The sequence below is a fragment of the Poeciliopsis prolifica genome, unplaced genomic scaffold (genome assembly GCF_027474105.1).
Source record: "Poeciliopsis prolifica strain line A6 unplaced genomic scaffold, Auburn_PproV2 SCAFFOLD017, whole genome shotgun sequence".
Taxonomy (NCBI): domain Eukaryota; kingdom Metazoa; phylum Chordata; class Actinopteri; order Cyprinodontiformes; family Poeciliidae; genus Poeciliopsis; species Poeciliopsis prolifica.
The window spans coordinates 5,345,670-5,360,560 of record NW_026562392.1 but is presented as its reverse complement, the minus strand read 5'-3'; the positions used below and the strand labels follow the sequence as shown (position 1 = coordinate 5,360,560).

At 42.1% G+C, this 14,891-nt stretch overlaps 1 protein-coding gene across 2 annotated transcripts in view; it reads left to right on the top strand.

Annotated features, from left to right (window-relative positions):
- Window positions 1–14,891, top strand: part of LOC129367582 (zinc finger protein 236-like) — a 47,328-nt gene that overhangs the window by 30,834 nt on the left and 1,603 nt on the right. For both annotated transcript variants that reach the window (XM_055042125.1, XM_055042124.1), the window contains exons 22-31: window positions 9–455; window positions 2,074–2,210; window positions 3,239–3,467; window positions 3,559–3,750; window positions 5,223–5,381; window positions 6,948–7,105; window positions 7,931–8,059; window positions 8,297–8,491; window positions 10,015–10,144; window positions 12,112–12,285. In XM_055042125.1, the coding sequence (XP_054898100.1) occupies window positions 9–455; window positions 2,074–2,210; window positions 3,239–3,467; window positions 3,559–3,750; window positions 5,223–5,381; window positions 6,948–7,105; window positions 7,931–8,059; window positions 8,297–8,491; window positions 10,015–10,144; window positions 12,112–12,285 (1,950 nt within the window). The remainder of the gene's footprint in view (window positions 1–8; window positions 456–2,073; window positions 2,211–3,238; window positions 3,468–3,558; window positions 3,751–5,222; window positions 5,382–6,947; window positions 7,106–7,930; window positions 8,060–8,296; window positions 8,492–10,014; window positions 10,145–12,111; window positions 12,286–14,891) is intronic.

Below are 14,891 nucleotides of genomic sequence, written 5' to 3'. Positions count from 1 at the left end.
TTTGGCAGGTCAGAAACTCTTCAGCTGCCACATGTGCAACACCTCCTTCTCCACGAAGGGCAGCCTGAAGGTGCACATGCGCCTCCACACGGGCTCCAAGCCCTTCAAGTGTCCCTTCTGCGAACTGCGCTTCAGAACCTCGGGCCACCGCAAAACCCACATCCAGTGCCACTTCCGGCCCAACAGCGACAGCCGCAAATCCAAGCGCTCCTCCTCCGCCTCCGCCGGCCACTCCAGACACAGCCAGGACTCAGGAACCGGGCAGACGGGGGGCCCCGGTCAGAGCCAGCAACCAGCAGCTTCGGAGCCGCTTCAGCCTGTGGGTCTGCTGCAGACGCCCAGCTCTGACCCCAGCATTTACCTTCCGACCAGTCAGGTTTTGAGCGGGCAGTTCGACCAGAACCTGCTGCAGCCGGGCCTTGTAAGCCAGGCCATCCTGCCAGCCTCTATGTCAGGTGGGTGTTGTTGATAACAACCGAACGAGGAAATGCATCTTGTTGAAGGGAAATGCTTTGCAGAGCAGATGTAAAGAATTGATTTTATCCATTTAAGCTTAGCATCTTAGCTAGAGATGATATTTTGCATTATCCTGAAGAGTCACTTTTATATTGCACATCTCTACTTTGTGATATGCGGTTCATAATTAATGCTCTAAAGGTGCAGTGCGAACACACAAATCTTACCAAGTAGTTTTAGTCTGATTTGTAGGACACTTGAAAAAAACCCAAACTAACTTGCAAGTACCTTTTCAGCAAAATATAGAGATTTGTTTTGAGTCAATTATTCCTTTATATTGATTTAAAAAATAATAATCGTTCCACTGGCAGATTTTATTCTATTTTTTTTTTATTTTTATAACACATCTTTGCCATGTTATAAATGAATAAAACCTTTCAGTGGAACTAGTACTTTTAAAATTGATGGTAAGGAATCATTAACTTCAAACAAGCTCTTATATCTCGATGAAAACTTGGAAGTTAGTTTTGTCTTAAATTAGCGCCATACTTAAAAAACAAGTTTTTACTAGCATATTTTATTTCACTTACAATAAAACATTTTCCTCATGTCATAAGTAGAAAAAATTCTGCCAGTGTAACCGCGTTTATTTTAACAATGAGGAATAATCGACTTAAAACAAACTGAAATATTGATGAACGTTACTTGTAAGTCAGTCTTATTTGAATTGCAGTAAGATATTTGGACTAGAAACCAGAGCAAAAATACTCAGTAAGATTTTGTGTTTGTGCAGTGTAGGTGAAATCTTGAAAAAGATCATCATTATCTCTGTTGGTGGGAAGTTTTATGGCAGCATCTGTGCTGCTACTCAGACGGTGTGATTCATGTCACACTCAGGAGGACGAAGCTGTTTCACCACGGAGCGCCACTTTCTTTGCCTTATCTTTTCAATTCACAGCACAGCTTTTGAATGTTTCCAGCCTAAATCTAATCAAAGAGCCTTCAAAGATCTCTTGTTCTGTTTGTCCTCCGCTTGGACGCATGTCTGACTAAGCAAAAGCTTTTTGGAACTAGAGAAAAGCTTGAAGTCAGAGAATAGCGCTTTAAAATACTGTTGTTAGTTTATAAATTGCTGAACGGTTTAGCACCACGATACATTAAAGATCTGCTGTTGCTGCATCAACCTTCCAGACCCCTTTGGTCTTCTGGTTCTGCTCTGCAACCCCAGAACCAGAACCAAACGAGGAGAAGCAGCTTTCAGCTTCTATGCAAAACAAATTTGGATCAAACTTCCAGAAAACTAAAACAGCTGAAACACTGACTTCCTTTAAATCTCGACTAAAAACTCACCTTTGTAGAGTTGTATTTGAAACGTAATCAATTACAAATTTAACGATGGAAATTGACTTAATGTCATGTTTTGATTGTTGGTTCTATGTTGCATGACTGTGTTTGTGTTTGTTATGATGTAAAGCACTTTGAAATGCCCCGCTGCTGAAATGTGCTATACAAACAAAATTTGATTGATTGAATTTGATAACAGGCTTTCACGGTCTCAGGGAGGAGCACTGTAAACCTTTACAACCTCGTAAAGTCGTGCCTGTGTTCGTGTTTCAGCTGCGGGAGACCTCACCGTCTCTCTCCCAGACGGCCTGACCACGCTGGACGGCATCCACCTCCAGCTGACCCCGGCCAGCCTGGTGTGCCCCAACGTGCAGATTTCTGGCATCGACACGAGCAACATCACTCTCCAGGTGACTCATCTCCCAGTGAAACCTGCATGTGCTGTCCCACAGACCTACAGCAGGCAGACAAGACGTCGCTCAGCAGCAATTTTAGTTTGGTGGTTTTGTTTCGAAAGGTCTTGCTCTTCTGCTGTGATTTTGATTATTTGTTTTATGACAAGTGCATCCCAAGAGTTTTGTTCAGTCAGTTTAGGAAAGTGATTCAAGTTTTTGTTTTATTTGCAGAACACTTGCACATTAGGAATGGAATCCACTCAGATTCATACACTGCAGGATGTTAGTATTTTTATATTGATACGCCTCAGTGACAGTTGGGGAAATAAAAACCTCATGTCCTAAATAGAAAGGATTTTTGAGACTTTGGACCCCTGCTATTCACAGGGTTAGAGGACATGTTTACTCTTGAGGTTACGAGGCATTGAGACGCGAGCAAAGTTTTCATAATATGCCTCTAAATGCCACCACGGAGGATGATGTGGGGGACGAAAGATGATAAGACAGACAAATAAAAGACAGCAGACTGAAGGGACGTGCTTGTGACATAATACACGTCGGAAAAGTAAACTTTATAGCTGCGTTCGTTGGTTTAAAAGTGGAAACCTTGTCTCCAGACTGAAAAAGGGATGCGCCGATTCACTTTTTTCACCTCTGATACCGATACAGATATCTGAGGTTTCAGCTGATACCAAAAAAACAGAACTGGATTCACGTAAACTGGAAAACCTGAAAAAGAAACATGTGCTCACGCTTTATTTACACTGAAATGTACCCAGCCTGCAGCTGCATCAAACACTGCAGAATGTAGTCCATTCTATTTCTATTTCCGATGTGTGATTCGTTTCTGGGTATGAAACGCTCCAACACATTGCCACATGTCACTTTTAGCTGTTAATATATTCTTTGAAGACTCACATCTGATTCTCCAGTGGCTTTGAAGGGTAAAGCACTTGGCTGTAGTGGAACAAGGTCTTGAGATTGATCTTTTAGCTGCGCTGGTTGTTACTCCCGGTAACAAGAGGTCCTGGTTTCCCACGCAGATCGACCCCGCCCTCCTCCAGCAGACCTTACAGCAGGGCCTGCTCGCTCAACCCCTGAGCGTCGACACCAGCCTGGTCTCTCACTCTGCCAACCAGCTCATGTCGACCTCCGACCCCTCGGTGTCTGCCAACGTCGTCATCCACCCTCTGACCAGCCTGTCCATGCAGGCGCCCACCATCTCCTCCTCCCAGGTCTCTATAGCCGGACTGCCTGAGCAGGACGTCACAGGTAAAAACCAGTAAAAAAAATAATACAATTTTTAAATCGAATTGTATGTAGTTTAATTTTTGAGCTGAGTGACAATCTGTGCTTGGCGAAGGCCCCCAGGACCTGAACCACGTCATGAGCAACGCCGGGCTGGTGGCGGGAACCAACAGCAGCCAGGAGATCACCCTGACCATCAACAACTCCAGCCTCACTCAGGCTCTCGCTCAGGTCCAGGCTCAGGCCTCGGCGGCCGGTTCCAGCGCCGCGCCAGGAAACCCTCAGGAGATCACGCTCACCATATCAGGTATGAGCCGTTCGCCGTGGGTTCGCTCCAGTTCTCACGAGCTAGTTCTGCTGCAGACAAAAATAATAAGCAAGCCTGGACTAAAAAAAAAAAAAAAAACAGATCCCATACAGTGTTTTTTTTTTGTTTTGTTTTTATTTTCATTTCCTTTCTCAGCCAAAACACACTGGTGGGAAATGAGAGGATAAACCCCTGTCTTGTCTTTTCAATGGTATCTGCTTCCCAAAATTGAATAAAAAGCAACAGATATGGAGTTTTGAGCTGTTTCCCCCCCCCCCCCCTCCTTCTCTAGTCATCTATGATGCTCTTCACTGGCTTTCTCTTACCTGGAGCTATACATCTTCTATCAATGAAGTGAGAACATTTGTCTCCTGTCTCTGTTCCCTCTTTGTGGAGATAGAATCTCCTTGAATGAGATGAATCATATCCTGTGGGCGCTACTGAGCGTCTCTCATTCAGCCTTCTGATTTATTTTTTTAAACTAAGATGTTTCATCTTCATCCTTTTTGCAGTGCGTTTTCTGTAAGGCATACGGAAGAGTTTAGAGAAAATTCTGTTTTCTGATTCGTCTGAACTACTGCTAAGATTAAGCAATAAATACAAAACATCTATTTTCTCTTGTTTTTTTGCATGATGTCTGTTTTTCCTAAAAACAAAGAAACAAAAAGAAAATCAGGTTATGCTGTATTATGGTCTGGTCTGATTAGATTGAATATGCAATTACTAGATTTTCACCCAGTTTTCTGCAAGAGTTTATAATTTCTAAGCAAGTTTTCACTGAGGCTCTTTTAAGGTTTATATACGTTAGAGGACGGTAATATGGAGTTAACATTTTAGGGTACTGACATAATGACAGGTAATGTTAAAAAAAATGATAACTAATTTTTTAGGTTACCTGTTTGACAGCATTCATAGTGCCACAAACACAAATATTGATTTTGAAAATAATTTAAAATCGGCTTGATATGAACTGATATTTAAAGATACTTTTTTGGAACAAACAATTGAGCAAATAGCAAAAACAGCATTTCCGATCATACAGCAAGTTTTGTTTTTATTTACCGTTATCATAAAACTTATCCTGACAGCGATGAATCAAAACAATGCCCGATAAATGACAAACGAAAAATGTCCATCCGTAACACACAGCAATCTTAAATTGACGTTTGCTGTCACTGTCAATTTAACATTTGCTAATGCATTGCAAAGGTGTTTGTAGTGAGGAAATGCAACACTTTTGAGAAGTGACTCAAAAAAGAATAAAAAAAATTCACCGCATGTCCCATTGTTGGCCCAGTAGTATGAAACCACAGTGCAAGAAAAATGCTGCCCCACCGTCTGAAATAAATATATTTATATTAAATGGTTTTAAATTGGACCTGGGCGTGCATACAGAACAAACAAAGCTGTTTGTATTCAGAATTATTTAGCAATAATTTGTAATTGCAGTATTTTGCCAAACATCTTGGCAGGTCAAGATCTGCTGCCCCAGCATGGCGGTTCCAACGGCGCAGAGATAAACGGCAGCATCAGGCTGGCCTCGCCACTCAGCAGCCAACCCACCAGCGCAACGATGACCATCACCAACGACCACCTTCTACCTCAGAGCCCAGCCAACACCGGGATGGCAGGTAAGCTCTTTTTAATAATAATAATAATAATCATATTCTTTGAGCAGCTCCACCTTTTGAGAGATTCAATTCCCTCCATATGTTTTGAACAACCAGCATATACAGTTCAGAAAAAAATATGAGTTACAGCAACACTTAATTTCTCTCGGAGATCAGTAAATTATTTTTGAATTTGAATTAAACTGAATAAACTCAACGTTCGGGCATCGGAATGTGCGTAGCGGTTCTATATTTGCTTGAATGAATTAGATTTTTTTTCTATGAAGGGCCTCAACACAACCTTTTTTTTTGTTCTTTACTTTTTTAATTATTTAAAGCTGATTTGAAGGTTTTAATTAGATTTGAAAATAAAATATAAAGCGGTGACACTTGAAGTTCTACAGAAGGGAGGAAATAAAGGTTTTGCGGGCTTTGCTGTAGGGGAAATTGATTGCCTGATTTGCTTGTCACCTAAAGACGTGATCAAATTTCTATGTTAATATCTCTCTTTACCAATTACCTTCCTCTCTCAGCTCAAGTGGGGGGGTTAAAAAACAAAAAAACCTCCTCCAGACACTGAGAGCATCTTGTCTTTTGTAGTTTAGACGGAAGCCGTGTTATCGCTCTGTATGCAAATACGCTTCTGCCAGCTCTGTGACCGGGGAACGGTTCTGTGCCAGGCTTATTTATTCAGTTCAAATCACAGTGGAGAATTGACAGGGGCTCCTGTCAATTTAGCACCTTTTGGTTAGAGACAAAAGCAGGAGAAGAGCCTGAATTATTGACAGGCTGGGGACATAAGAGCAAAATGGGCAGATATTTTCTGTCTTTACAAAAAAACAACAACAAAAAAAACCCTGTTACTGCGACATGTCCAACGCTCGGCCCACAGTCTTGCTGACGTTTTGGAAATTTTACACTTTAACATAAAGGATTATGTTTGAAACAGTGAAATTATCTCTCTGGTTTGTTTTTTTTAGAACCCTTCTGGTTATTTAGAATAGCCAAGTCAAGCAAAAGGAAGATTGAATGTTGGAAATGCAGAGCCTTACGAAGCCATTCGCCCCCTTTGAATGGGACTTTGAATTGCCTTGTTGCTGAAAATGTCCCATATAAATTACCTTACCTTGCCTTTGACGGTTTTCACATTGCAACCACACACTTCCACTGTATCCTGTTTGAATTTATGCGACAGAACAACACAAAATAGTACAAACCCATAAAGCAGAAGGAAAAGGTTAAGCTGGTTTCATTCAACACCAGAAAGCTTGACGCTCTTTTGTCTAAGACAGTAGAGAGCCACACTGAGTGTGCTGCCAAGACCTACAAACAGACCCCAGAAATGTCATGACTTTTAGATCCCACGCCGGGAGAAAGATTAAAAAAAAAAATCCTTACAGCTGCATTCAGTCTGATGGAGCTTTAGGTGTTTTACAAGAACTGTCAAAAAGAATTAACAAAATTGGTCATCCTGCCCAAATCCACTTTGCAGCTGTTATTACAGTGCAACATTTGTCATCTGAACTCTGTTTTTACATGCGACGGCAATTGAGTCGTTCATTTTCCCCTCTGTGCCGTTTCTTCCAGTAACCAGTTTGGCTCCCAGCACCACTTTGTCCCACACCGCTGCATCCAAGAGCTTGGTGATGTCTCCGGGGGGCGTGGCCAGCGACGGCAGCGTCACTCTGACCCTCACAGACGCTCAGGGCATGCTGGACGGCGTCACTCTCAACCTCAGTGCACAGGTAAAAAGAACATGAACCGTACTCGTGTGTCTTTGTAGAGATGTGCTCTTCCAGGGTTTTTGATTCAATCTAAATATCTGAATTGAAACATCTGCAGATGTCAGTATTTTCTGATCTAAGATGATTTTTCTTTGAAAGTTCAGTGTCGGTTTTGTTCTCGGAACTTCTCAAACGGTCGCCAGGTCCCACGCAGAGCTTTTCTGTTTCCTGAATTTGATTTTGAACCAGTGTCGCTTGCTTCCTCCAGAAGAATCTCAAACGCCAAAACTGTTTTCCTTCGGGATAAACCATGACCAGTAGTGAAACCAAACACAGGAAGTGAGGCAGTGAATATGGCCCGCCGAGGCGTTCAAGGCTTTTACCGTCTAGCTTGTAGCTTCTTCTTCCATGTTGTGTGACACCCCGGCTGCCACCTTGAACGGATGGAAACGGGTGTTGGCTCTCACCAAAACACTGATATTCAGCAAGACGAGAACTGAACCTGTTCTGAAATGAACCTTCTCTCTGGGCTACGCTGTCACTTCCATGCATGCTGTTAGAAGATGGTGTGAGAGTCTGCGCACCAGCTTTCAAACTCCTTCCACTGTTTGCCCACACAGGAAAGGATGTTGCTGTGGTTTCCTCTGATAAAGATGGCAGAGAACGTTTCAGTCTCCCTTACCTTTGGTAGCTTCTTCCTGTCAAACTGAGACTTAATAACTTCCAGCCGGTGAAGGAATGCTCAACCTTATTGGCCAGAGATTGTTGGGGTCATCAATTACTTTTATGAAGACATGTTTATTGTTTTATCAGATGCTTAACAAGACTTATCTTTTCCACTTTTAGGGTCAGACGTTTCCTGCGGTACTAAATGAGACTGGATTACCGGGACAATCGGCCAATTCAAGCCAGCAGGTCTTACTGGTCAGCCACCATTCCCAGTCCACGAATGGGGCATCTGACAATGGATATTTTGTAAGTATTGTTGTCCTCCACACAACATGAAGAGATCCCTAAATTCATTCAATTTCATCAAATCGGATAACACTTGACTAAATTTAAGAATTTTAGCTCCAAATTATAGAAAATCACAACACGAGTGTCAACATCAACAAAACCCTCAACGACGATTAGATGAGAGAGGATCATTTTGGAGGATTTCCCAATGCAGTGGTGAAATGTGAACTCTAATACACTCTGTTATAAATCCAGAATCCTGCTGATGGGGGAGAAGGTGGGAAAGACTCCCAGTTGGACATGGAAAGCAGAAACCAGTGTTATTACTGCAACCAGCTCTGCGAGAACGCCAACGCGCTGCGGCGGCACTGCAAACAGGCTCACGGCAAGGACCGCTGCCACGTCTGCGGCGTCTGCAAAAAGGCTTTCAAGCGAGCCACACACCTCAAGGTCAGAACCGCGACGCGCAGTCGGCTATTTACAGTCGGGCGTCTTTCATTTAACGGCGACAATGACGCAAAGACGCGGAAGAAGTGTCGAAGAACTGTTCCGACTCTGAAGATGTGTCTCCTGATGACAAAACATTGAGCACAAGTGGCATTTTATTTCCACCTACTCTTCCTCTGCGGTGAAGGACATGTGAGGGTGGACGGAGGAGGACGCAGCTTAAAGTTCAAGCCCTTTCCCTCCCACGTGTCGCTTCTGTTAAGCAAAGGCCAGAGAGCAACAGCGTTGTTTTTTTTTTTAGCTTTTGTAAATGTGCCCCAACACGTGGAGTTGCACTGATTTCTGACGATGACTAATGGAGCTGGGATTAGGTGAATGTCACAGTCAGTGACTAAGCCCTTTTCCTCTGCTGGTCCCCTGGTTCCTCATTAGCCTCCTTCTAAAAGTTGGATGTAGGCTTTAGATGGCGGGAAGGATAAAACGGCGCTGCTGTTATTTGTCATGTTGCAATTCTGTGGGAAATCAGTTGCTGTTTGATTTAGAGAAAATTGAAAACATGAACAAGACGTTTACTTAATTTTTTTTGTGTGTTTTTTTTTTCCTCGGTTGTCTTCTGCGCTGCATGGGGCGGAAGATGGATTTTGGGAATATCAGCGGCCTAAAAAATGAGTATCGTGTTTTAAACCATTTCTCTGTGATAGATCATGTCAGGCTCTCAAATATCCCAAAGGCACGAGTTCCGAGATATTGGATTTCTTTGGATGTAATGTAAAGGTTTTTGGAAATGGCTTCATTTATCGGAGATCTTTTCTGCAAGATTGACAACGCTTCTGTCCCAGTGTGACGATTGTTCATCGTCCTTATATAGTAAAAGTAACAGCTCGCTCAATTTCACATTATGTTAGCTCAGCTGCATGATATTTTGCTGCAGGCAGTCGTTCCAGCCTTCCCAATTTTAAATTCTGGATGCGGTCTCTGATAAATCTTTCTCTCTTTGGGGTGAGGAATGAATAAAGTTCAGTCCCAAAAAACAATTTTTCTTCATTCTGTACTAAGCATGACTTTTTTATCTATAAGTAAGCCAGTCACAATAAGCAAATACAATTTCAATGTACAATTTCTATTCTGATGATTCATAGTTTGTGAAGGACAGTTTTGGTGAGAGATACATCAGAGTCCATTTTATTTATGGTTTGGATTCTAAGTGTTTTTTTTTACATTTTATTTTACATTGTATTTATTTTTGGACATTTAAAATATCTCCCTGTTCCAGTGTTAAGTGTTCTTCGCAAAATTAGAGTTCATTCCTTGTAATGTTTGAGAGACTTACATAATAATGCCTCTATCAATATACTAATTGAAAACGACCTTAAAACAATTAAATGTAATCATTGCTGGAACAGCTTATCGTCCAATAAGTCTTGCTATCGCGACGCGCCAAAAGAGAAGCTTTAATTTTGACAATTAAAACACATATATTATGGTACATATATTATGTATTCATAATTTCATAATTTGGTCTGCAGGAGCATGACCGAGTGCACCAGCCGGGCCCTTCACCCAGCTCCCAGAAGCCCAGAGTCTTCAACTGTACGTCTTGTGCAAAGGCGTTCGCGAAGCGCAGCCAGCTGGAGAGACACAACCGAACACACACAGGTGGGAGGAAGTTGAAGTTTATTTTTTATTATGTAGGTCTAGAAAATTCACCGTTTCAAGGGACCAGTGTACGAATTAAATAAGGAGTGTGAAAAATCTGTACTGGTCCAGAGTTCAGCCTGGTAGAACACCTTAAAGGGTCGAGATTGCGCCTCGTGCGTTGTGGTCCAACATCAGAGTCTGACCTTAAAAATGCACTTCTAGAAAAATGCTCATAAAGTTCCTGTGGCTTTCCAGAAAGGTTCAGGCCTTTATGAGTATAACATCATATTCACCCATATGGATTAAGAATATGTATGATGAAAAGACTTTTGTTGTTGGGATCGGGGAGAAAGTCATAAGAAATCCAGTGCAGAAAACTATTCAGGCTTAAAACATTGAAATTTACAAACTTGAGCTTTTCTGCAAAAACCGAATGGCCATTAAAGTTTAGTTCAACTTTACAAAATGTTGAGGAAATTACTTATTCGAAATAATTCCAGTCATTTGTTTACTGTGAAAGATGTGGCCAAGGAAACGATCCAGCTATGGATTCATTTTCAGTCGTGCCGCTTCCAGTGTATTTATTGTGCCTCTAAAAAAAGACTTCAAACTTTCAATGCCGCCTTGTTAACGCAAGTTAATTAGCGTGTGACTTATTTCAAATTAACGATTAACTGTCTGGAATAACAATTTGCTGCAGCAGCAGCTTTTGAAGTGACATTACTGTCCAGCTTACCAAAAGCTAAATGATTTATTTACTAAATAGCCTATTTAATGAGCATTTCCACCTTTTCAATGGAGCTTATTGAGTTTGAGGTAAAGACAGTCAATGCTCTAATGAATCCAGGATTTTAAAGTGATTACATTTTTTTAAAATTCTTATTTATTTGTCCTGGAAAATTTTGGATTAAGCTCTAATTCCTGTGCTTTTCAAAGCAAAAATCTTAAATACGTTTTGGTCTGAGTGCTTTGTGGCCAGGACAGATTGATCTCTGTCTCGTTCCCCGACCACACCAAGCAGTAAAGACTTCATTTGTACCGTCATGTCTTCTGATGGATTCTGCTGCAGAGCGCCTCACCAAGCAGATTCTGCGGCGCTGTTATGTTCAATTTCGATCAAGATAAATCGTTACTAGCCACTGGGAACTTGATGTAAGAGACTGAGATGTAAATGTGTAATTACAAATCCGAAGAGGACTTTCACCTTGTTGTCTGAGGGCGCTTGAAAAGAGCGTGCGACTCAAATGATCCTGGCTAATCATCTCATTTATGCTGTAGTTAATTTGTATTAAAAAAAAACTAAATTGCGCTTGGCCATTTTGACACATGTAATAGAGTAAATAACTAATTTGCGGGTGGATGATGACTGGAAGTTCAGACACTTATTAGCAGTGACGTAGAAATATTAATGATAATCTTCCCAACATTTTTTTTCCTTTTGTATATGATTAAAAACTCGCCAGCTGCCTTTTAAAATCATAACACAGGCGGATTATTCAGCTCATTGGAAATGAAACAGTTTGTGTCGTTACTTTCTAAGCCAGAGCAGCTAAATGGAAAGTTGAAACATTGCACATCAACACTATTTTGATGTTTAAGGAGTCTTAAATGTGGAGCGGCATGGCTATATTTATCTGTGGGGAAGGATCTGCTGTCTCATTAAGGCTTAATGCTGATGGCAAACTTCTCAGTGACTTACTGTCGACTTAATTATCCACTGAGATGGAGATCAGATTTAAAAGTAAAGCACTTCTCAACAGCCTGCCAGTTTTCAAAGTGTAGAAAATTATGAGAACTTGTAATGAAAAGTGCAGACTGACATCTCAGTCAGCACAGAAACAGCGAAATTGTTTCTGTCTTGCACTGTGTCACGTGCTCAATATTTTCACGGCCGGCGATTTCAACGCTGCGGCTTAATTGGACCGACTTGCAAACCAGCAGGCCGCAAGACGTTAAAAAACACGTTTGCATCTGATCCGTTCCAGGCGAGCGGCCCTTTAAGTGCAGCCAGTGCGACAAGGCCTTCAACCAGAAGAGCGCTCTGCAGGTCCACATGGTCAAACATACGGGAAAGAAGCCCTTTAAGTGCGAGGTGTGCAGCATCAGCTTCACGCAGAAGAGCAACATGAAACACCACATGAAGAGGTCCCACGGATACGGTGAGCAGCCGAATGAGCGACGGTGATGGAAAACGCAAACATTGTCCCTTTGTTGTTCACTCAGGTCCGGTGTTTTTCATCTGTAGCAAGGCTTGCGTCCGTTTGCTTGTCCTGTGGCCACAGTTCTCTAATATTCATCCCTGTTCACACTGAAAACCAGACGGGTCCTTTGAGCCCTTTTAGACGACAGAGTGGCCAAAAAAAAACAAAAAAAAAAGGCGAACCACCGCCTCCTCTTAGAAGAGATTTCAATGGCGCTGTCTCGATGCTTCTATAAATCACAGAGCCGGGATGTTCTGCTGACAGACAGGTCCACCCACTGCTCCTCTTCTGCCAAGTCATATTTTCTTTCTTTACCTTGCCCTGACAGCGTAACAATTAAGATGAAGGTGACCTTTTGCTAACCCGCATATGTATGATTATTGATCTCCTGTGGGCATCGGGCGAGGCGTCTAACAGGTGCTTATTGAAGATGACTGGCGGCGTGCAGCAGCGCGGGGATATACGTTCTAGTTTTGAAGTAGCTTGACAAAGTGCTTTGCTCAGGAGCGCCGGGCGGAGACCATTCAAAATGTCACGCTGGAGCTGCAGTTGTTTAAAGTGACACGATGACAAACGGGCCAGACTCCTCAAGGATTAGAAGGTGCTGTTTTGGACTTGCAGGGGGGTAAATAACGTTAGCTTGAGAAAATAGTTGTTTCGGTTTAAAGCAAACATAGTGCGGCGTATCCAGAAGGTTTGTTAAAGAAAAGCCGTTGAGAAAATGAGCCGCGCATATCAACCCATCGAAATGAAACCGTCAAACTCAAAGCAGGCAGAGATCGGAAGTAAAGCAGCCAAAAGCTTTATCCTTCACTGGCAGCATTAAGAAAATAAAAGTCCACCATATGCATAGGAATAAATGCTGAGATGATGAGTTTAGATTTTTGTGATAATTTGCATGTATTGTTTATGTTGCGCACCCTTAGTCAAGGTAACCAAATGTTACTTTTTTTAAGTATCAAAAAGAAACATTTGTAACCAGATGTTTGCGTCCACCTCATGAAAAAAGACACGACTCAAACTTTCACCATTTGCTCCGTTTGAATCGATGAAATATTTCCAAATCGCTAAATTTCAGAGTGAGAGAAAATAGAGATAAAAGCCACAACGCAACAACAAAAACTTTCGACGCAACAACAGAAAGCCAGATTGCGTCTACTGGCCCTGGTCGGTGACGTCCCATCAACAGCACACTTCATACTGGAGTCTGTTACTGAGTGAAGACGGCTCAGATCAGCTTTCAGACTGCAAACAAACAACACCTTCAGCAGCTGACAGGAAGAGTGAAGTCATTCTTGGGATGCCTGACCCAAATCTTCTCAATTGGAAAATCTACATCTGCATCACAACAATAAACGGCTGTTTGCATGTTTCCTCTCACATTTTGGATTATTTATCTTTGAGGCACCACTTCCCTCTGTTTCAGATTCTGTTTCAGATTCGCCTCTAAAATGTCAAAATGATTTCCAATTGGAAGAGCCGTGTTCCCTGCGAGGGGCTGTGGGTAATTCAGGGCTTAACAAAAGCAGCTTGTTGGTTGCAATCTTTTCTTTTCATCTCGTCCTTTGATTTGGTCATTTTGTTGAAAGTCGCAGACGGAGGAGCTCTGTCACCGCTGATGTTTCGTGCCACACCACCTTGATTTGCGCGGCTCTCTTTCTTTGGCTCTATTTGATTCCTGTTCGGATTTACGGCGCCGTGTGTCTGATGAAGCGACGCAGCCCCCTAATGCACCTTACTCTTCTCTCAGTTTCCCAGAGGGGCTGCTGGCTTTCTTCTTTCAAAGGCCTTTTCTTTTTTACTCGTTTGTTTTTTTGCTGTGAAGCGAAGCCGATGTGACTTCACCTGGAACTTTAATTTTGTTTCTTCTCTGCAAAGCGTGGCATGTGGATTACACGTTGCGACACGTCAGAATACACACGGGAGACTCTGTCTCGGTTAGTTTCTCCTGACAGCATTTCCGCGGAGCATTTTCACTGTCTGTTTGTTGAAACTTTTTTCCTACTACCTTTAGCGTTAGCTTTGTTTTCCTTGGACAACCTTCCGGGTCGCCTGAACACTTAATGAAACTAGAAAAAAATAGGCATTTCCTGTGAAAATGCAGTGCGAACTTTGTAAGCTGAGCTTTTTTTTTTTTTTTCCAGTGAAAATTGCAACAAAGTGACTGTGCGTGTCCACACTGGCTGGTGTTGAAATAACATTTGTGAAAGTATTAAAAGATCGACAGCCTTTTTCTTTTTAAATTAACACCAGATATTGTTGAATATTCAACGATACCGGGTGTTTCCTTAACATCACAGTGTTTTTGGTGTTAAATATAGCGATAAAACCAACAACCACACCTCAGTAGAATTTAGAGGGATCAATCAACCTGACAGTCATGTTTCTGAGAACATGCAAACGCCACACGCAGGCCAGGGATTGAACCCAGGACCTTCTTGCGGCAAGGCAACAGCACTACGAACTTTGCCGCTGTGCCTATTTAAGACGTTTGGTATTTATGCTGAATTAAATAAGAATCCTTTTTGGGTAATCTGACACGAAATATGCAGAGGTAACGAACA